Source organism: Dama dama, chromosome 6 (genome assembly GCF_033118175.1).
Source record: "Dama dama isolate Ldn47 chromosome 6, ASM3311817v1, whole genome shotgun sequence".
NCBI classification, from domain to species: Eukaryota; Metazoa; Chordata; class Mammalia; order Artiodactyla; family Cervidae; genus Dama; species Dama dama.
The window spans coordinates 6,693,802-6,717,011 of NC_083686.1; the positions used below are offsets into that span (position 1 = coordinate 6,693,802).

The 23,210-nt window shown below is 38.2% G+C and overlaps 2 protein-coding genes across 6 annotated transcripts in view; one reads left to right on the top strand and one right to left on the bottom strand.

The window, feature by feature from the left end:
• FBXL5 (F-box and leucine rich repeat protein 5) overlaps positions 1-15,562 on the top strand; it is a 61,982-nt gene extending 46,420 nt beyond the window's left edge. For all 3 annotated transcript variants that reach the window (XM_061145488.1, XM_061145486.1, XM_061145487.1), the window contains exons 10-11: positions 7,771-7,919; positions 14,771-15,562. In XM_061145488.1, coding sequence (XP_061001471.1) covers positions 7,771-7,919; positions 14,771-14,847 — 226 coding nt within the window. In that variant the 3' untranslated portion in view covers positions 14,848-15,562. The remainder of the gene's footprint in view (positions 1-7,770; positions 7,920-14,770) is intronic.
• A 3,774-nt stretch (positions 15,563-19,336) lies between these two features.
• CC2D2A (coiled-coil and C2 domain containing 2A) overlaps positions 19,337-23,210 on the bottom strand; it is a 126,041-nt gene continuing 122,167 nt past the window's right edge. For all 3 annotated transcript variants that reach the window (XM_061145484.1, XM_061145480.1, XM_061145485.1), the window contains one exon: positions 19,337-22,962. In XM_061145484.1, coding sequence (XP_061001467.1) covers positions 22,774-22,962 — 189 coding nt within the window. In that variant the 3' untranslated portion in view covers positions 19,337-22,773. The remainder of the gene's footprint in view (positions 22,963-23,210) is intronic.

Below are 23,210 nucleotides of genomic sequence, written 5' to 3' on the forward strand. Positions count from 1 at the left end.
ACAGGGATTTTAATCTGTTGCACCAGTCCCTTCTGAAGCGGTTCCCTTTGTTTATTTGGCTTCTGTTTGCCGGTCTCTTCAGGGCCTCATTTCCGCCCTGACACAGGCGGGCGGAGGTGGACTCTTATTCAGGTAGCTAGTTCCGTCGCTCTGCGGGGACGGGCTGGCGCCGCGGGGAGGGGCCGGCGCCGCCGGGAGGGGCCGACCCTGCCCTCTCCGTCTGCGCTGCTCAGGCTCCTGGCCGCTCCATATGGAGCGTGCCCCGCAGTGCGCGAGGTTCCAGCCCTCGGGTGTTCCACAAAAGCGCGGAACGAAAAGCTGCGCCTGCTCTTTGTGCTTTCCCCGACAGAGCGGTCCAGGCAGCCAGGGGCTTGCCCACTCCCTTCCACGGACCCAGTCTCAGTTTCCGCTGGCGCCAGTCGGGTGCGCGCGCCTTCTGCCCTCCGCGTCCCCAGCCCCAGTCCCCGCCCGCGCCGGTCGGGTGCCTGCGCCCTGTGTCTCGCCGCGACCTTCCCCTCCCCCCTGCCTCCTGCCTCCGGCGGGGCTGGGCCGGTCCGCAGCCTGCGAGCTCTTCTCTGGACTTTCTCGGTCTCTTTGTTCTGCGAACGGCCGGCAGTGTGTTCGGCCGGTTAATTTTCTCTCTCTCTTTTGCTCTCCCACAGTTCAAGTTGGCAACTCACAGAAGCTCCCTCCGATTGTCCTCAGGACACTCAGGCCCGGACCCTACCCCGAGCAATGCCGCCTAAGACTTCCCGGGACGGATCTCTGTCCTTAGCTCTTTGGTCTCACTTTTTATCTTTTATATTTTGTCCTACCTCCTTTCGAAGACAAAGGGCTGCTTTTCTGGGCGCCTGATGACCTCAGCTAGCGATCAGAAGTTGTTTTGCGAAGTTTGCTCTGCATTCAGTTATTCTTTTGATGAATTTGTAGGAGAGAAAGTGGTCTCCCCGTCCTACTCCTCCGCCATCTTGGCTCCTCCCCTCACTCCCTGATCTGTATTATCTCCTTAACTTGATATATTTCTAAAATTTTTTTTTCTAATCATATGTATTATTAATACTTTGTTTAAATGTTTCTGTCTTTGGTTTAGGGCAGAGATTGTATTTTGTATTTTACTGTATAGGCCTGTGCCTGGCATACTTGGACATTGGTGATAAAAAGTAGGCTAGAGTTGTCTTTGTAGAATGCATTTCTTATTACTTGTTTGTACTCCTTTATCTAAGTCTTTCAGTGAGTCTAACTGCCCTTTGATTAAAGTTCACATTCTTGGCCCTTGATTGCCCCTGTAGTTTATCTCTTGTTACCTTCTTTAAGTATCTTTTACTTCCTCCCATCTTCACCTTTCACAAATAAAAGACATCAAATAGGTAAATATAAACATGACACACACACGAGAACCTTCCTTTCTTTAACTATACTTATCTATTTCCTTTTCCTCCAGTATATAGGCATATCTTGTTTTATTGTACTTTGCTTCATCATGCTTTGCAGATAATTGCATTTCACACAAATTGGAGGTGTGTGGCAACCCTGCATTGAGCAGGTCTATCAGTGCCATTTTTCTAACAGTATTTGCTCACGTCACATCTCTGTGTTACACTTTAATTCTTCCAACTTTCATTATTATTATATTTGTTATGATGGTCTGTGACCAGTGATCTTTCATGGTACTATTGTTTTGGGGTGCCACAAACCATATAAGATGGAAGACTTAATTGATTAATGTTGTCTGTGTGTGTTCTGACTGCTTCACCAACTGACTGTTTCCCTGTCTCTCTCTATCCCGAGACACAAAAGTATTGAAATTAGGCCAGTAAATAGCCCTATAAGTGACCTCTAATTGTTCAAGCAAAGGGAAGAGTCGCACATCTCTCACCTTAAATCAAAAGCTAGAAATGATTAAGCCTAGTTAAGAAGGCATGCCAGAAGTCAAGGCAGGCTGAAAACTAGGTCCTTTGCACCAGTTAGCCAAGTTGTAAAAGCAAAGGAAAATTTCTTGAAGGAATTAAAAATGCAGCTTCATTGAACCAGTGAATGATAAGAAAGCAAAACAACCTTGTTGGTAAGGAGAAAGGTACAGAGGTCTGGATAGAAGGTACTATACTAGCCACTGTATTCTTTGAAGCCAAAGTCTTAACTCAGAATAAAACCCTAATCTCCAACTCTGTGACGGCTGAGAGAGGTGAGGAAGCTGCAGATGGAAAGTTGGAAGCCAGCAGAGGTTGGATCATGAGGTTTAAGGAAAGAAGCCATAATGTGTTAAAGTGCAAGGTGTTAGAAATTGCAGCAAATTACTCAGAAGATCTAGCTAAGGTAAATAATGAAAGTAGCTACACTAAACAACAGATGAAACCACCTCATATTGAAAGAAGATGCCATCTAGGACTTGCACAGCTACAGAGGCGAAATCGGTGCCTGGCTTCAAAGGACAGCTGACTCTCTTGTTAGGAGTTAATGCAGCTGATGATTTCAAGTTGAAGCTAGTGCTTATTTACCATTCTGAAAATCTTAGGGCCCTTAAGAAAGATGCTAAATCTACTCTGCTTGTGCTCTGTAAATTGAGTGACAAAGCCTGGAAGACAGTGCATCTGTTTACAACGTGAATTATTTAAGCCCACTGTTGAGCTCTACTGCTCAGGAAAAAAAAAGGTTTCTTTCAAAATATTGCTCAGAGACAATGTACCTGGTCACCCAAGAGTGATGGAAGTTTACAGTGAGATTAATGTTGTTTTCATGCCTGCTAACACCGCATCCATTCTGTAGCCTGTGGATCAAGGCAAAACTTCTAGCCCTATTCAACTTTTTGAAGTTGTTGGTTATGCGATGCGCAGTCGGTCACTGTCATGGAAGAGAATTGGGCCCTCTTTCTGTTGGCCAATGCCGGCTGTAGGCACTGCAGTTTTCGTTGCATCTCATCGATTTGCTGAGCATACTTTAAAGATGTAATGGTTTTGCTGGGATTCCGAAAGCTGTAGTGGATCAGACAGGCAGCAGACCACCAAACAATGACCATGATCTTTTTTCTGTGCAAGTTTGCCTTTGGGAAGTGCTTTGGGGCTTCTCAGTCCAACCACTGAGTTGGTCATCGCTGGTTGTTGTATAAAGTCCACTTTTCATTGCGCATCACAATCTGATGAAGAAAAGGTTTGTTATTGTATAGATTAAGAGAAAAAGACACTTCAGAAGGACAGTTCTTTAGATTTGTGGTCAGCTCATGCTGCTGCTGCTAAGTTGCTTCAGTTGTGTCCAACTCTGCGGACCCCATAGACAGCAGCCCACCAGGCTCCGCCATCCCTGGGATTCTCCAGGCAAGAACACTGGAGTGGGTTGCCATTACCTTCTCCAATGCATGAAAGTGAAAAGTGAAAGTGAAGTCGCTCAGTCGCATCTGACTGTTTGAGACCCCATGGACTGCTGCCTACCAGGCTCTTCTGTCCATGAGATTTTCCAGGCAAGAGTACTGGAGTGGGTTGCCATTGCCTTCTCCAGGTCAGCTCATGAGGGACCCATTTATCAAGCTTTTTCACTTTTCCAATTTGCTGCAAATGCTGAGTGACCGCAGAACAGTTGAGCACCTTCAGCAGCGTCACGTGTAGTTGTAAGAGGATCAGCATTGGTGATTGCTCTCCGTTGGTTGTCAACTTCCCAGGGCCGTCCTCCGTGCTCCTTATCAGGGCTCTTGTCTCCTTTGCAAAACTTCTTGAACCACCACTATTGTACGTTAATTAGCATTTCCTGGGCCAAATGTGTTGCTGATGTTGCGAGTTGTCTCCACTGCTTTATGATATTTTGAACTCAAATAAGAAAATCACTCGAATTTACTTTTTGTCTAACATCATTTCCCTAGTCAAAAATAAAATACGGTAAAGAACCCACCTGCCAATGCTGAAGGCTCAAGAGTTGCGGGTTCAGCCCGTGGGTTGGGAACATCCACTGGAGAAAGAAATGGTAACCCGCTTCAGTATTCTTGCCTGCAGAATCCTCCAGACAGAGGAGCCTGACAGGTTGTGGTCCCTATGGTTGCAAAGAATCGGATTCGACTGAAGTGACTTAACATGCACACAATAAGTGATTAGCAAAAAGACAAAGCAAGATATGTGCATTGAAATGATGTATAAGTTAACCACCTTTATTTAAGAAAGTATTCCAGTGTCAAATGGCAGATTTCAACAATGCAAAATCTGCAGGTACTTTTACAGCAGCCTGTTGCTGTTCCTTCACCCAGTCACAGCCAGCTCTTTGCGACCCCATGGACTGCCAGCACCCCAGGCTCCCCTGTCCCTCACCATCTCCCAAAGTTTGCCCAAGTTCATGTCCATTGCATCGGTGATGCCATTTCATCATCCTCTGATGCCTCTTCTCCTTCTGCCCTCAGTCTTTCCCAGCATCAGGGACTTTTCCAGTGAATTGGCTGTTCACATCAGATGACCAGAATACTGGAGTTCATCTTCAGCATCAGTCCTTCCAACAAGTATTCAGGGTTGATTTCCCTTAAGATTGACTGATTTGATCTCCTTGCTGTCTGAGGGACTTTCAGGAGTCTTCTCCAGCACCACAGTTGGAAGGCATCAGTTCTTTGGTGTTCTGCCTTCTTTACGGTCCAGCTCTCACAACTGTACGTGACTGCTGGGAAGACCATAGCTCTGATGATACAGACCTTTGTTGACAGAGTAATGTCTCTGGTTTCCACCACACTGTCTAGATTTGTCATAGCTTTCCTTCTAAGAAGCAGTCGTCTTCTGATTTCATGACTAAAGTCACCATCCGCAGTGATTTTAGAGCCAAGAAGAGGAAATCTGTCATTATTTCCACCTTTTCCACTTCTATTTGCCATGAAATAATAGGGCCAGATGCCATGGTCTTTTTTTTTTTTTTAATCTGGCTCTTTAACTCTTCTCCTTCACCCTCATCAAGAGGCTCTTTAGTTTCTCTTTGCTTTCTGCCATTAGAGTGGTATCATCTGCATGTCTAAGGTTGTTGATACTTCTCCATCCTATCTTGACTCCAGCTTGTAGCTCATCCACCCGGGCGTTTCTCATGATGTGCTCAGCGTGTAGGTTAAACAGACAGGGTGACGGCAGACAGCCCTGTCTACTCCTTTCTCAGTCTTGAACCAGTCAGTTGTTCCATACAGGGTTCTACCAGTTGCTTCTTGACCTGCATACAGGTTTCTCAGGAGACAGGTAAGATGGTCTGGTACTCCCATCTCCGTAAGAGCTTTCCACAGTTTATGATGATCCACACAGTCAAAGGCTTTGGTGTAGTCAGTGAAACAGAGGTGGATGTTTTTCTGGAATTAACCTAGCTTTCTCTGTGATCCAGCGAATGTTGGCAATTTGATCTCTGGTTCCTCTTCCTTCTCTAAACCCAACTTGGACATCTGGAAGTTCTTGGTTTGCATAATGCTGAAGCTTAGCATGCAAGATTTTAAGCATGACCTTACTAATGTGGGAGGTGGATGCAGTTGTCTGACAGTTAGCACATTCTTTAGTACTACCGTTCTTGGGAATTGGGATGAAGATTGACCTTTTCCATTCCCATGGCCATTGGAATCTGCAGTTACTTTTGCAACAACCTAAATAAAATGTTTTTTATTAAGGTATGCATATAATTATTTAGACATTGCTGTTGTAAACTTAATAGACTCTAAGTATGATGTGAACGTAACTTTTTTGCATGCACTAGAAAAACAAATTTGTATGACTTGCTTTATTGTGATAGCTGCTTTGTTGCAGTGGTCTGGAACTTGACCTGCAATCGTCTCTGAGGTCTGCCTGTACTGTATTTCTCTTGTCTTTATCCTTTTGCTGTCTCTGTAACATGCGTGTGTTGGCTGACTTCTGCTTGTTTCTATTTCCATTCCAGTTAAAATGTCACTTTGTGTGCGACCCCCTCTCCCTCAGGCCACCACCACCCTTAACTATATTCCCGGAAGAGCATTCATCATATAATTGTTTACTTTTGTCTCTTTGTTATCCCACTAGAATCGGTGAGGCGAGTGAATGCAAATGTAGCTCACTCAAGTGTGTTTGTGATACGAAGTTTTATATTCCATGCAGTCTGCCTCAATGTCCTGAAAGTTTTTAAGTTTTAGAACATGAGGTAGTCTGTGCATTGAGGTACCTTCTGAGATCTTTTAGGTCACTTTTTAGAAGCTGTTTTATTTTTTAATTATGAGCTATTCAACTTTACAGGAAAAAAAGATTCAATAAACTGTAAATCTTACATTGTCTTCCTTTAAAGATGTCTGTCTGTAATTACTTGGCCCAGTGAAGACACAGAGGTTCTGACCTGCTGCTGTTGTTAAACTCCGGTAGGGATCAGGGAATCTGTGATTTAAGAAAAAGAATCAGTCTTTTTCAGTTAAAATATCAGGAGAAGTGTGCATTTAAATCTCTTATGTATATTGGGGTCTTGATAAACCCTTTTTGATTGACCAGTTTTTTCTTTTAAACATGCGGTGACAAAACATTAAAATGTATATACTGACATTTGTCCATTAGTGTTTCTCACTGAGTTTATAAATATTTCCCTCGTTTATTCTGACTTCAATAGTTTACATACTTTTACTTACCTTTATTTCCTAATTTCCATGTGCCTGTGTAATGATGCTAATTGTCTTTTTTTTTTTTTTTTTACTGAATTTATTGTATTATAGGCTTTTTGATATCTCTGTCCAGATGGATTGTTGGCTAGTTTTCCCAGTTTTTGCTGTTGCATACTGAAAATTGATGTTCTCAATTTTGCTCTTGATATTTTTCAGCTCTGCCATTGTCATTTTAGTCAATTTCTCATTTTACCGTTGTTGTATAAATAGTGTTTTAAAAACTTCTTTTAAGGTATGCCATGAAACCTGATGTTTTGATTTTTAGTGAAATGGAATTCATATTAAATCTATTTTTAAAGGGTACAAATCGGTGGTTTTAATATATTTACAAGGTTGGCAGCCACTGCCACCATCAAATTAGAAACATCTTCATTAAACCAAAAAGAAGCCATATACTCATTAGGAGTCATTCCTCATTCCTCTTTGTCCCCAGCCCCTGGCAACCAGTAATCCACTTTATCTGTCTTTTCTGCCTATTTTGGACATTTTGTATAAATGAAATTACCTAATATATGGTCTTTTGTGTCTGACTTTTTCATTTAGCACTGTGTTTTCAAGGTTCATCCCTGCTGTAGCGTTTATCAGTACTTTGTAGCTGCGTCCTATTTATACTAAATTTTGTTTATCCAGTCATTCATTGGTGAACATTTGGATTGTTTCCACTTTGGGGGTATTATGAGTAATGCTGCTGTGAACATTTGTTTGCAAGTTTTTCTATGAGCATGTGTTTTCACTTCCCTTGGATATGCACCTAGGAGAGTAATTTTGGGTTATAAGCTGACTCTAACTCTTCGAGGAACTACCAAACTGTTCAGTAATTTTCTTGATAATTTTTACTTAGACAATTTGGTAGGATAATGAAGGTTACAGTTCTAATATTCAGTATTTCCTTCCTGTAAGAATTGACTTACTATTATGTTCTTATAAAGAAAATTTTAAAGACTTGTTTATTGAATGTCCTTGTAAGTGTCTCTGTTAAGTGAACAGTGTCCTACCTAAGGATTAAGTTAGTTGTCATGTTTTATAGAAATTCTTTAGTTTTCCTCATTTTCAGACTGAAGGATCTGTTCATATTCCAGTGGACCATACACATGCGTAAGTTTTCATAGAGTCTGTCTTTTAATTATTAATCTGCTCTCTTTGTTGGATTGCTTCTCTTGCAGGGTTTTGACTCTGGGAGGAGGGCTGCCTTATTTGGAGCACCTTAATCTCTCTGGTTGTCTTACTGTAACTGGTGCAGGCCTGCAGGACTTGGTTTCAGCATGTCCTTCTCTAAATGATGAATACTTTTACTACTGTGACAACATTAACGGTAATGCCTTTTTTAACAATGAGATAATTTTGGAGGAGTTGATTTAACACTTTCTAACAGTTCTTATAATACTTAGGATTTCTGTTGTGTTTTCTTTTTTTGTTGTTGTTGTGTTTTCTAGATTTCAAATTACCACACATTTTTGTAATTTGAGATTTAGTCCTTTTCTAAACGTGAGCTTTTCTTATGGAGAGAGATTTCAGCTATCCATTCTACCAGATTTTAGAAATATGTAATAGTTTAATCAATCCAGAGGGGCAAGTTTTTGTAGAATTACTAAAGTTCTTATAAAATTTTGGGAGTTTCTTCTAGTGAAAGAGCACTCATTAACGGTAGAGAGGTACTGATGTTCTAGATAACACCCAGTTCTTAGGAATGATAGTCAGTTTTCTTGTAGGGCAAGAAAGCTTCATAGTATAGTAGAAAAAGGAGGACTTGGGTGATGTGAGCTTCTCAGGGACCCTGAGTCTGGTTCCAGATAAACCTCTTGGAAGATGGAGGAGGATGGTGAGTGTGGTAATGGGAAGAGACTGAGGTGCTTTAAATGTGACTAAAATCCCTATAGTATTTTGGAGATTGAGTCCTGCACTTTCTTTAACAGCATCAGGTAAATATTTCTTGATGTTTTGTTTTGTTTTGTTTTTTTAAGCCTATTCCTACCCTGCAGAGGGACTGTTTAATGTGCTTTTTCAAAGTACATTCACTGCCCTGTTGGTCATCTGGTAATCGCTGGTGGACACTGCAATTCAGAAGTCCTGAAGCATAAGCAAATCAACCTCCTATATTTCTAACTGGGAAAAGTTTACATGGTTCAGATTCTGCTGTGTCTTTTTACATCATATATTGTTATTTTTGAGAGTCCAGTTTCATCTTAAGATCATGGGAAGGTCAACTTAGTTTCTCTCAGGCAGAGAACTGGACAGAGGCCAGGAAGACTTAGAGGAATGGTATCTTCTTGAATGGCAGCCTAGTAGGCAGAGAAGTTAGCAAATCTACTGTTTCTCAGATGAGGTTTTTCTTAAAATATATAGGAAGAGATGAGATGGCAGCTCTTTTGTTTCTGGAATCACATTGGTGATGCAGGAGATGACCTCCTGTGTTCTGGAAATAGCAGCTCTAAGTTGGAGCATTTCTTTGCTCTTCATTGCCTGTGGTATATGAGAAGAATGGTGAAAGTGAATGTCACATTGGCTGCAGCCTGCTAAGTGTATGAAAGAAAGTGTGAGTGCTGTGGTGGCGCGTTTGGGTCTTCGGGAGTTTGGGAAGAGTTTTACTTATTCATTTTTTTGTATAGTTATGTCATTGTAGTTTCACCGTTGTATTTACTAAGGCTTATATATTATGAGAAGTAATCAATAAGCAATTATTTTTTGTAGGAAAAATATCTTAATTGGTAGTGTAATACATTTGATTTGTCTACGTTGATTTCACCATAGGTTATACTTATGGGAATAAATCTTCGAACCTAATTTGTTATATTTATTTTGGGGTATGTAGATATTATTGGCTTGGTGGGGGGATTGGGTTTCACTTCATTTTTATGACCTGCCTGCTTCTTTTGCATGTATATTTTAAAAAACTTGTTAGTATGTTAGAAATTCTTTCATTTTGACCTATTTTGAATATATAAATATTAAAGTGTTCCAGAGGAGGTGCTATATTCCTTTTGTTGAATGTTTGTTGAATTCTTTTGTTAAGATTTTTTTTTTTTAATAAAATGAGTGGTAATTTTCAATAAGCCAATTTTAATGAACATATCTGTCTTTAAAGGGTTTGAAACAAAATAGACAGTGCTTGTATAATCGAATACCAAGTCTCCTTTTACAGCTTCTTAAAGCATGATTTGGGGGAAATGGAAATCCTTTAAAATTTACAGGGTGACTTGTCATATGAATTTATAATATGTTCCAGAGTTCCAGCCAGTTGCTCTTAAAGCAGTACTCCGGTAACAGTCTTTTCCTTAAAGGATATTTTGACAACCTAGAAAGTGTTAAATAAAGTTGCCTTGTTTCCAGTTTTGCAAGATGACATGGGATTGATCCAGTATCTTTCATTACAGTTCAGCTTGTATAGTAAATATTTAGTGACTGTGTAATGGCTCCCTTTTTATTATTATTGTTATTAGTTTTGAAAGTAGCCAATATTTTTATACATGTTCTTAGACTAATAGGGGGCATATTCAGGTGACACAATTTATTTTAATATTTGAGAATAACACAGTGAAAATTCATTTTGTCAAGAGTTTATTTCCATAGTTAACTACCAGGTTACTACTAAAAGAAGTAAATACTGATAAATAATGTTCATTAAATAAATGATAAATGAAGCAAAATTTTCTGTTTCCTAAGCCTTAGCAGAGATTTTGGAGAAGATTAATTATCAAGCATTGTCTCCTGTGAGCAAGACACTATACTAAGCATTGACATAAAATGACATTTTTGTTCTTCTGAATGATTCTTCATGACATTTAAATTTGTTTTTTGATTGACAAAAAAGTTAAGATTTAAGTGTAAAGAAGACTTCTTAGCCTTGACATTTAAAAAATTCTTTGTCGTTTAAGAAGCAGTAGATGGAATTGCATAATTTTAGAGCTCTGAAGAACATCTGAACAATGATGGCACATAAGCTTTTTGTACTGATTTGCATTTCAGTGTATGTTTATGAATTAAGAGAGGTTAGCTCATAGTAGGTGACACAGTCTCAGATGATTTGCTCTCTTATGTTTCTAATTTAAGTTAAAAGGAACTTTAAAGGTAAGTGAAGGTAAGTGCAGATACACAGCATAAATAATGTGCTTAAAATCTAAGAAAAACAAATAATTCAGTAATAAAAATTTGGGAAGATAATGATAGCTAACATTATAGCTCTTCTTTTCTAATATTTTAAAGAACGTTTTCTTATGAAATTTATTTTTACCATGCATTTAAAGATTTTATTTGATGATTATGCAGATGTTATTTTTCTGTTTATTATCCTCTACTGTAACTTAGCCCTCATATATTATAACCATTGGGTTGTTTTTTAAATCTCACATCAAGATCGGTATTTACTGGTGATAAGTCCAGTGTTTACCTTTTGAACTCCATGTCTGTGTAAGTGCATCTAGAGATCCTTGGCAACCCAGCATATCTTAGTCCTATTTCTTTCTAATTCTACCTCACTTTTTCTGTGGCCTGTTTATTCTCCTGTCCATTTATTCCCTTTTCTGAACAGCCCTCTGATACTGAAGCATCTTAAGTGTTTACATTGCTTATGACTTATATGCTTTGGAAATTGCTGTTCACCCCTGTTTCCAATAGTATGAAACTAACTTAAAAACAGTGGTTGTCTTTACCTTTGCTTTGCTGTAGGCTTTCAACAAAATAAAATCCATTCATGGATGAATCGACTTTTATGGATTATTAGGATCAGTCACCTGGAATTATCATTGACCTTTCAATGGAGTTGTAGTTTTGAGGTAGTGTTATAGTTATTGGCTAAGTACAGTTATGCCCTTAGACTTCCACTGAAACTCAGACAGATATCCTAGTGCGTGTTTGAGAAAGGGAGCCCATTTTATATCAGAATGAGCAATAACTTTGTGACAAATAAGGAGAGACTGACAGGTATCAGGACAGGGTTATTTTCTACCTAATAATGTAGGGGACGTATTTTAATTTCTGCATTTTCCTTCCTCTATTAGCCCTACTGCCATCCCTGAGACTTTGAGAGCAAAGCGACTCAGGTCTCCAGGGTGAACACTGAGGATACTGGGCCTCTGTGTTTTGGCGAGAACAATGAAAAACTGTGTGGTATAGGCTTTCCTCGAAGATATTGGAAGTTTGGTTCCAGAACACCATAATAAAGGAACATTGCAATAAAGTGAGCCACATGAATATTTTGGTTTCCCAGTGTATGTAAAAGTTATGTTTGCACTATACTGTAGTCTATTAAGTGCAATAGCTTTATGTCTAAAAAAAGCAATGTACATAATTTAAAAAATGCTAGCCATCATCTCAGCCTTCAGAAGAATAGTCATGGTAGTACATCAAAGATCACTGACTATAACAAATGTCATGATAATGAAAAAGCTTGAAATATTGTGAGAGTTACCAAAATGTGACACAGAGACAGTTCAGTTCAGTTCAGTTGCTCAGTCGTGTCCGACTCTTTGCGACCCCATGAACTGCAGCACGCCAGGCCTCCCTGTCCATCACCAACTTCCGGAGTCCACCCAAACCCATGTCCATCGAATTGGTGATGCCATGCAACCATCTCATCCTCTGTCGTCCCTTTCTCCTCCTGCCTTTAATCTTTCCCAGCATCAGGGTCTTTTCCAATGAGTCAGCTGTTGCTTCAACATGAGACAAGGAGGGAGCAAATGCTGTTGGAAATAGTGTCAGTAGACGAGCTCAGTGCAGGGTGGCCACAGACTTTTAGTTTGTGAAAAATGCAGTATCTGCTAAGTACAGTAAAGCAGATCACAGTTAGATGGAATATACCTGTGTTTGGAAAAGAACAGATCTTTTGAGTGGCATCCTTGATCCACTTGGCTCCTACGAGGCTCCCTTTTATTGTCTCTCTTACAAACCAGTAGGTACTTTATTTCATTGCTTTCAGCCATTGCTTAGGACTTTTTCCTAGGCCACTTTTGATTTCAGTATAAAATTTCTTCTTTAGCTTTCTGTCCTTTTAAAGAAAATAGGAGTATAGGCATTTTAAAGTATTATAGGGAGTTTAATTTTGGAGTACTGCACCGAAGTCTCCATGTCTTTCCTCATATTTCTCCCTTTCAGAAAAGTTAGAATTACACACTGAGAAAATGATAGTTAGATGTGTTTTTGTAAAAGCTGCCAGTATAAGCATTCCGTCACAGGGACTGTGTCAGGGCGGGGCAGCGGTAGTGAGGCAGGGCCTTGGGTCTCTGAGAAAGGTGCCCCTCAGCGACTGGCGGGCTGAGCAGTGACCAGAGTAGGGGGGAAGGGAAGCGGACTCAGAAAGGAAGGTGGGGAGTATCAGTTAAAGCTGAAAAGTGTTCAAAGGGAATACCTGGTCAAATGTTGTCAGTGTGAGAAGATTTTCAAGCCAGAGGATTCCTTCCTAGGGCGTTTCAAATATCTGATAACACGCACTAAGAGATTTCATTTTGACTCTGTGATTAAGATTGCTAGATTGTGTCTTACTTTAAGAGAAAATAATGTTAACAAAAGTGCTGCTTTGTGAATTTTAAATTTTGGCACATTCATCTTTTTATTTTAAAAGAACACATTTTAATTTTGATTAAGTAAAAAATAGGCTTTGTGGTAATTCAGTTTTATATTTAAAATGATTTGAGACTTAAAGTTACGGAAAATTTTAAACATATAAACATAATACAGTGAAGCCTATGTATCATTGGCTTCAGTAATTATACACCTGAGGCCAGTCCTCTTTGATAGACCATTGTGCATTCCCTTATTTGCTCCCCATATCCAGACATAATATTACTTTCAAAATTAAATATAAGTATTTGGAGATAAATGAAATCATAAGCTATTGTAGTTCCACTGTGGTTGGAAAGCCCATTTGTTTCTTTTCCTAAAGATACATTATTATTTTCATAGTGAGCTATATGAATGCTGTACTTTTTTGTATATCCTAAGAAATTAATCTTTCTTATTTTGTATATTGCCATTTCAAGAATACAAAGAATAGTTAAATTCTGGGAAATAGGTGTGTTCTGGGTGTTGATTTACAAATTGTTACTTTCTTATGTTACTATTAGCATAATCACTTTCTTTTGCAATTGGTTTGGTACTTCAAAAAACAAAATGAAACTAATTTAGCCTGTTTTTCTGAGTTAAAGTCTTGGTATCATCCCAGAGTACTATGATTTTTCAGGTTTAATCCTTTTTATAAAATGTTATTTTCTACAATAAAATTATATTTCTTGTATTATGTATTTTTATGGTCCTTAGTACTACAAATGCAAGTATTTTGGTTCTAATTGATGAGTAAAGAACTAATTAACTTTGTTCATGGGGCAGACATACTGAAAAGCTTCAATATAGTTAAAATGTCTTTTTCCACATTTGCTTGCCTTTATAAAAACTATGATTCATTCAGAGTACTTAACATTTGAATATATGCCATGCTCTCTCTTTGACACTTTCTAATTCTCAGCTGCGTTCCCTAATGCATCTTTTAGTCTAGTGTCTTGAATTGCATAATGTGATTGGAATAAAATATCAGTTATTCCACAGATGTTTTATTGCTTTCTTTGTAATTGAATCACAATCTTTATTATGTTTTAGATGTGTTTTTAATTATTTATTCATTGCATACTTAATTCTGGAAAGTAATTTAACCATAGCACATGATTTATTTTGGGGAACAGATGTTAAATAACAATATGGCAAACATGTTAAGGCTAGGTCTACATAGTTTATTTTTAACATAAATTTTGAATGTAGTATTTATTGTAATTCCTGAATAGTGGATTCTTTAGCTTATCTGTTACAGATGAGGTTGTTTTTGCCTTAATACTATTTCTGGGAAGGATGTTCATGGTGTAAGAGGTCCATTGTTCACTTAGCCTGGCAGTCTTGCTTCTGTGAGTTATCTCGTCTTGGATTTTTTTGTTTGTAGGATTGTTGCCAACAAAATTATTTCTTTTCCTTCTTCTTTTTCATTTACCTGTATTACTTAAAGTTAAACTGCTTTTGGTGACTTTTGTGCTGAAAAAATTTTTATACACTCATGGTGGGATTTCATTTCTATGCTATAAATGTATTACCAGTAAAAATAATCAGTGTTTTACAGTTCTTTCACTAGCAGGCTTACTTTTATGTGACGAGAATTTCCTCCTTTCACACTTCTCTGTTTTCACGCAGGTCCACATGCTGACACCGCCAGCGGATGCCAGAACCTGCAGTGTGGTTTTCGAGCCTGCTGCCGCTCTGGCGAATGACCCTTGACTTCTGACCCTTGTCTACTTCATTTAGCTGAGCAGGCTTCCTTTCATGCACTTTACTTATAGCACATTTCTTGTGTTAACCATCCCTTTTTTGAGTGTGACTTGTTTTGGCCCCATTTCTTACAGCCTCAGAAATCTTAATTTACCAGTGAATTGTACAGTGTTGTTTCTCTTTGCAAATCGTATTTTTGTTTTAGAGAGGGATTAGATCTTTTCATAGGGTGAGAACAGTTTTATCAGATTTCTTTTAAATTGAATACTTTGAAAAAAATTGTCACTAATACCATGCCATTTAAAGTCTTTTTTACATTATTTTGAGTTTTGAAGTCAATGGGTAATTGGTTCTCTTTATAGATAAACACTGTACCAAGCTTTGCAGATCTTTTCAGACATACATTTCTGAAGTTTTACTTTCAGAGACTGCACGTTTTGAAAACTGGTCTCTTTTCCATATGTTTCCTTTAATTTGAACAGTTCCCAGAGGGCCAATTCAAACATACCCACATGTAAGATTCTCTTAAGATGGTGAAATAAATTGGCTTCCTGGTGTTGGCTCCTTGAGCCGGCACAGCACCAGTGTCTTTGTACTTCCTTTCTTCAGAGACCCCAGTCCCCACCACTGTCCGAAAACGTGTCATGTTTGGGAGGGGTTTTTAAAAGTCCCACAGTCATTTGAAGAAATACATAAATAAAATCTTTGAGGACTTTACCAAGTAATCTCTTTTGTGTTTTGATTGTGTTACAAATCTTGGTCCAGAGTTACTTTACTGTGAAATGGGTCTTTTGAACCCCCGTGAAATCAGTGACCCTGACAAATAAGTAGTTTTAGACAGATACCTGATTTTGTTGAGCTGAACTGTCTCTTTGAAATTAATCATGCAGTAGTCAAAATTCAGATTCGTAGGCTTATCTTCTTTGCTGCGTGAAATGACAGTTGGCATGGAGACCTGTTACTCAGAAAGGCACATACTGACTAAAGTTTACGTAATGCTATGTATAGTATTCTATCAGCAGCATACCGTCCTATTTTTATAAATACCTAAAGGCTATAGAAGAGGAGGTAATCTTGCAGTCATGTTTCTTGTGGTCCCAAGTATTTTTTTTGTTTGTTTGTTTCATTGAGGAAGAGAAGGAGTAGGAAAGATACCAACTAGAGGTGGGCAGCTTCCAGTTCAGGCTAAGGGGAAACTACTTTACACAGAGTTGTCTAAATGAAGGAAGAATCAACTGATGAGAATATAAATCAGGAGACGTCACTCTGCTTTTCAGTTTAACTAACGTTTGAACTAAACACTCTTGAGAGAAGATCCCCTGTAAGGATGTCTAATGACTCTGAAGTTTCACTTTCCTCTAAGGATTCTGTCATTTTGATTCCATTGCTGCTAACATTTGTGAAACGTTAACATGGAACCCCTGTAGTTTCTTGTATGTAGGGTGGGGTAGCTGAATGATCAGACCATCTTATCCTTTGAGTGTGTGTCTCTTAGCTTATTAAGTCCTCACGCCTCTTGTGGCAACACTGCACCTAGCTGCCTCCTTTAAAAGTCTGATTCTCTTAGAGAACTTGAGAGGACATCTGAGTTTTAGTGAGCAGTTACAGGGTCAGAAGTTTTATTTTGTAGGTTGACTGTTGTGTGGTTACTGTATTTTTATTTCCTTAAGTGTTTAATAAAGTTTGTTTGAAAAGTTGACATTAGGGACTATTTTAAGAAAAGAAACTGAAATAAGTCTTCTGGGGTGAGTCCCATCAAACTGCATGGTAAAATTAGTCATCTATAACTATAGTCGTGAGTCATCACAGGAGGACTTAAGGATATACCCCATGTAATCGGAAACCTGTCCTATTCGGGGAGTAAAAGTTTTGATAATACTTAGGGGAAAAATCATGATTAAATGGTATTTGGGGACTTGGCTTAAATGTTATTCTTTATAAAGTAACTAATTTGAGCAGCTGGTTTTCCAGGAGTTTGAGGTAATTGAGGAGTTTCCCCTTTTGCTTTGTCCTGTGCTACGTGATGTTTAGAAAACCATTGAACAGGACTTGGCAGTCTTGAGCCAGACTGACTTCAGTATATGAACACATTGTCATATGGAAACTCACTGTTTCTCTGTCATCACCTGACCTGTTTCATGGGAAGATAGCATAACTTGCATTTAGTTTTTAAATAGCACTGCTGTTTCATTATTGAGGATAATTGATGCTTTAAAATTTCTTCTTAAGTTTTTTTAATCAAAATACAGTTGTCGTACAGTCTTGTTTCAAGTGTACTGCATGATGACTTGACACCTGTTTATTACATAACAGGGTTTGTACCTCTTAATCCGCTTTCCCTATTACCCCCCACTCCCTTCCCATAGCCACTGGTTTGTTTGCTGTATTTATGGGAGACTGCTTTTGTTTTGTTTTTTAGATTGCACATTTAAATGAAATGATGTCATGTTTGTCTTTCTCTCTCTGACATATTTTACTTAATATCCTCTAGATCCATCCATGTTGTTTCAAGTGGCAAGATTTTTTTATGGCTAAGGAGTATTCCATACACACAAACACACACACGTATGCACGCACATCATATCTTCTTTATCCATAGATCTTTCCATCGACTCAGGTGGTTTTGATACCATGGCTATTATAAATAATGTAGCCGTGAACACTGAGTGCATTTAACTTTTCAAATTAGTGTTTTTCTTTTCTCTGGGTAAATACTCAGAAGTGAAATGGCTATTTTTTTTTTTTTTTTAATTTGAGAATCCTCTATACTGTTTTCCATAGGGGCTACATTAATGTACAGTCCCACTGACAGTGCATGAGGGTTCTCTTCCCTCCACCTTTTCACCAACACTTGTTATTTATTGTCTTTTTGTTAGTACTATTCTGGCTAGTTTGAAGTAGTATCTGATTGTGGTTTCGATTTGCATTTTCCTAGTCATGATGTTGAGCATGTTTTCATGTATCTGTTGGCTGGCTGTATGTCTCTGAAAAAATATCTATTCAGGTCCATTGACCATTTTTATTTAAATATTTTTTTTCTTGACGTGGACCATTTTTAAAGTTTTTATTGAATTTGTTATAGTATTACTTCAGTTTTATGTTTCATTTTTTTTTGGCCACAAGGTATGTGAGATCACCTCCCTGACCAGGGATCAAACAAGCACGATCAAACAAGCACTCTGCGTTAGAAGGCAAGATCTTAACCACTGGACTGTCAGGGAAGTCATCTACTGACCATTTTTTAATTTGGTGGTTTGTTTTTTTGATGCGGAGTTGTGTGAGCGCTTTTTATGTTTTGGATATTAACCCTTTGTCAAGTACATTATTTTGCAAATATCTTCTCCCATTCAGTAGGCTGCCTTTTTGTTTTGTTGAGAGTTTTTTTTCTCCATGTAAAAGCTCATTAGTTTGATGCAGCCCCATTTGCTTGTTTTTGCTTTTATTGCCCTTGCCTGAGGAGACATATCCAAGCTATTGGTAAGACCAGTATCAAAGAGCATACTGCCTATCTTTTCTTCTGAGAGTTTTATGGTTTTGGGTCTTAGGTTTAAGTCTTTAATCCATTTTGAGTTTATTTTGTATTTGTTGTGAGAAACTAGTCCAGTTTGATTATTTTTATAATATAGCTGTCCAGTTTTCAAAATATTGTTTATTGAAGAGGCTGTCCTTTCCCCATTTGTATTCTTGCCACCTTGGTCATAGATTGATTAATCATCTTAGTGTGAATTTACTTCTGGACTCTACTCTGTTCCATTGATCTGTGTGTCTGTTTATTATTAGGAAGCTGATGCCCCCAGTTCTTTTGTTCTTTCTCAAGATTGTTTTGGCTGCTCAGGGTCTTTTGTGTTTACATTCAATTTTAGAATTATTTGTTCTAGTTTTGTGACGGTTCTTTTGGTATTTTGATAGAGATAGTGTTGAATCTGTAGATTGCCTTTAGTAGTACGGCCACTTTAACAATGTTAATTCCTCCAATTCACAGGTAAGTGTGTCTTTTCATCTGTGTTGTCTGCAGTTTCTTTCATCAGTGTCTTATAGCTTGTACTTGGAAAAGTACAAGCTTTTTACCTCTTTGGCTAGGTTTATTCGTAGGTTTTGTATTCTTTTTGATCAGTTATAAATGGGATTGTTTTCTTAATTTCTCTTTCTGATAGTTTTTTATTACCATATAGAAGTGCAACGGATTTATGTCCAGTTGGCCCTCCACATCTGTGGTTTCTGCACCTGCGGATACAACCAAACACGGTTGGAGAAGAGTTCACAATCTGCGGTTGATTGGATCCGTGGGTATAGAACCTGCAAATGCATATAACCAACTGTAAAGAACTTGAACATCTGAAAATTTTGGTGTCCAAAAGAGGGTCCTGGAACCAATCTCCTGTGGATACTAAGGAGTGACATATATTAATTTTGAATCCTGCAACTGTGTGGAATTAATTTATTTGAATAGTATTTTAGTGATGCCTTAAGGACTTTCTATATACAGTATCATGTCATCTACAAGCACACTTTTGCCTTTTCCTTTCCAATTCGGATGCTTGCTTTTTTTGTTTTTTTGTCTTAATATTGTGACCAGGAGTTCCAATAGTATGTTGAATAAAAGTGGCAAGAGTGGGCATCCTTGTCTTGTTTTTTCTTTTTTTTTTTTCATTTTTAAATTATGGAAGAATGATAACATTACTTTGCCAACAAAGGTCCGTCTAGTCAAGGCTATGGTTTTTTCCAGTGGTCATGTATGGATGTGAGAGTTGGACTATAAAGAAAGCTGAGCACCCAAGAATTGAACTGTGGTGTTGGAGGAGACTCTTGAGAGTCCCTTGGACTGCAAGGAGATGTAACCAGTCCATCCTAAAGATCAGTCCTGGGTGTTCATGGGAAGGACTAATGCTGAAGCTGCAACTCCAACACTTTGGCCACTTGATGTGAAGAGCTGACTCATTTGAAAAGACCCTGATGCTGGGAAAGATTGAGGGCAGGAGGAGAAGGGGATGACAGAGGATGAGATGGTTGGATGGCATCACCGACTCAATGGACATGAGTTTGAGTAAACTCTTGAGAGTTGGTGATGGACAGGGAGGCCTGGTGTGTTGCAGTCCATGGGGCTGGAAAGAGTCGGACAAAACTGAGCGACTGAACTGAACTGGACTGAACTGGAAAGTATGGGACAAAATTGCATATAGGTCTGCTGTAACAATTATTTTTAAAGTAGATAAATTAAGATTTTTAGTTGGATTTTCAGTATCAAACTCCCCAAAATGAATACAATGATTAGATAGAAAAGTAGAACAATATGGTAGACCTGAAAAGCACTATGAACCAACTCAACATAGTTAAGATTTAAACAGTTTTCACACAACAGCAGGATACAAATTCTATTCAAGTTCCCATAGGCTATGAACCAGGAGACCATGGAACATACCTAGGGATGAAAACAAGGAGCAAAAATTTCATGGTCTAAAGGTTTTGAAGTCTTCTCACTTTAGAAATCAGTATCAAAAGATATTTGAAAATAACCCACATATTTTCAAGTGCAATGTGTCATTTGCCAAGAGAGAGATTTGACTTAGCTGTTGAAAGCCTCAGGAAGGTTAAAAGACTGAAAAAACAGGGTGATTGCAGAGAAGAAAGCATAGAAGAAAAATTGCATAGAAGAAAGCAAAGTCAATAGTGCTGCTGTTGAGAAATCCTGTTTTACATGTTTCTATTTTGTGTACCACTTTCCATGTCAGTACATACATTTAGTTTCTTTTAATATTACCCAGCTGGCTTAGTTGATTTGGGCTGTTAAAACAGAATGCCATAATCTGGGTGGCTTAAATAATGTGTATTCCTGACACTTCTAGAGGCTGGGAAGTCCAGAGTCAAGATTTTGGCAGATCTGGTGTCTCATGGAGACTCTTTCTGGTTTGTTATGACAGACATCTCATTGTATCCATGCATGGTGTAGAGGTGAAGTAAAGTCTCCTGTCTGTTCTTAGAGCACTAAATCCCAATTTGAGGGCTCTATCCTGAGTGCTGTATGACATAATTACCCTCCCTGGATACCTCTTTTTCTTAAATTGAAGTATAATTGATTTACAGTATTAATTTCAGATGAATAGTATATTTTAGGTTTTTACAAGATAACATAGTTCTTTGTGCTGTACAGTAGGTCTTTGTTCTTCATCTGTTTTATATATAGTAGGGTGTATCTGTTAATCTTGTATTCCTAATTTATCCCTCTCTCCCTTCCCCTCTCGTAACCATAAGTTTGGTTTCTGTATCTGTCAGTCTGTTCTGTAAATAAGTTCATTTGTTTTATTTTTTAGATTCTACATATAAGTGATATTTGTTTGACTGACTTAATATGGTAATCTCAAGGTGTATCCATGTTGCCACAAATGGCAGCATTTCATCCTTTTTCATGACTGAGTAATAGTCCGTTGTATGTATGGACCACGTCTTTTTATCCATTCATATGTTGGTGGGTGTTTAGGCTGTTGCCATGTCATGACTATTGTGAATACTGCTGCTGTGAACATAAGTGGGCATGTGTCTTTTCAAATTAGAGTTTTCATCTCTTCTGGGGATTGCTGGATTATATGATAACTTTACTTTTATTTTTTTTTTAAGACCCTCTATAGTAGCTTCACCAATTTGTATCTCACAGTGTAGGAGGGTTCCATTTTCTCCACACCCTCTCCAGCATTAATTTATTGGCTTTTTGATGATGGCCATTCTGACCTGTGTGAGGTAATCCCTCATTGTTATTTTGATTTACCTTTTTCTTACCACTAGTGATATTGAGCATCTCATCATGTGCTTATTTGTCATCTGTATGTCTTCTTTGAAGACATGCCTTATTTTAGGTCTTTGGCCCAGTTTTTTAGTAGATTGGTTTTTTGATATTGAGTTGTATGAGCTATTTTGTAGATTTTAGAAATTAAGCCCTTGTCGTTTACGCCATTTGCAAGTGTTTTCTTCCAGTCCATAGTCCAAAAATGTCTTTGTGTTGTTAATGGTTTCCTTTGTTGTGCTTTGATTAGGTCCCATTTGTTTATTTTTTTATTTCTTTTGTCTTGGGCAACTGATCTAAGAGAAAATTGCTATGATTTAAATCAGAGACTGTTTTACCTTGTTTTCTTATAGGAGTTTTATGGTGTCATGTCTTAGATTGAGTCTTTAAGCCATTTTGAGTTTATTTTTGTTTATGGTGTGGGTATGTGTGCAAAATTCATTGACTTCCATGCTGCTAACCAGCTTTCCCACCACCACTGTCTTTGTCCATTGTACATCCTGGCCTTCTTTGTTGAAGATCAGCTGTCCATAGGTCTGTGGGTTTATTTCTGGGCTCTATTCTGTTCTATTGATCTGTTTGTGTGGTTTTGTGCCAGTACCATGCTGTTTTGATTACTGTAGTTTTCCAGTGTTGTCTGAAGTCTGGGAGGGCTGCTAATCCTGCTTTGTTTTTGTCCTCAGGATTACTTTGGCAGTCCTGGATCTTTTGAGGTTTCATATTAATTTTAGGATTATTTGTTCCAGTTCTGTGAAAACTGTCAAGGGTAATTTGATAGTGAACACCTTAAATATATAGATTGTTTTGGGTAGTATGGCTATTGTAACAGTATTAATTCTTTCTATCTAAAAGCACAGGATATCTTACTGGCAAAGAAGATCATTCTCAGTAGAAGGTGAGCAGGTGTAAAAGCATAGAGCAATAAAGGTCATAGGAACTCTGAGCTGTCACAGTTGAATTTAGGGTCAGAGTGGCAGAGACAAGGCAGAAAAACTAAATAAAATTTGCACATTTTGAAAATCATGATAATTTTATTTCATTATTTGCAAGTATTTTCTTTCCTCTGACAGATCAAGAGCACTTAAAAAAATATTCTCTTAATTATAAATTTTACATGATATAAAACATACAGGGGAAAAAAAACAGGGAAGTATTATCTGTTGCGTATAAGGGAGGCAACATAGATCCAGACAGACAAAACATTTTTGGGGTATGGGTGGACATACACAGCTAAAGCAAATTCAACATTAGGAGCGTCAATATTATGTACTCCAGTGCTGTAGACAGCTTCAATCAAAGGCTTCACCTCGGAGTATGGCATGTGAAGGGGGAATCCAGAGAACTGCAGGAAAACAAAACAACCAACATTTTAATCATTGCTGAATGTGAAGTTTTCACTGTATTTTCCCCCTAATTAAATACGCGCAGTTCTAAATAGGAAGTCTTCCTTTTGGGTCTTAAAGTCATTTATTTAGCTTTGTTTTTCTATTCAGCTGTATATTAGCATTACAAAAAATGGATAGAGGCTAAGTGTTTTAATTGCTAACATACTGACTTTATGTTTAAGATACCTGTTAGTCACCCAGCCAC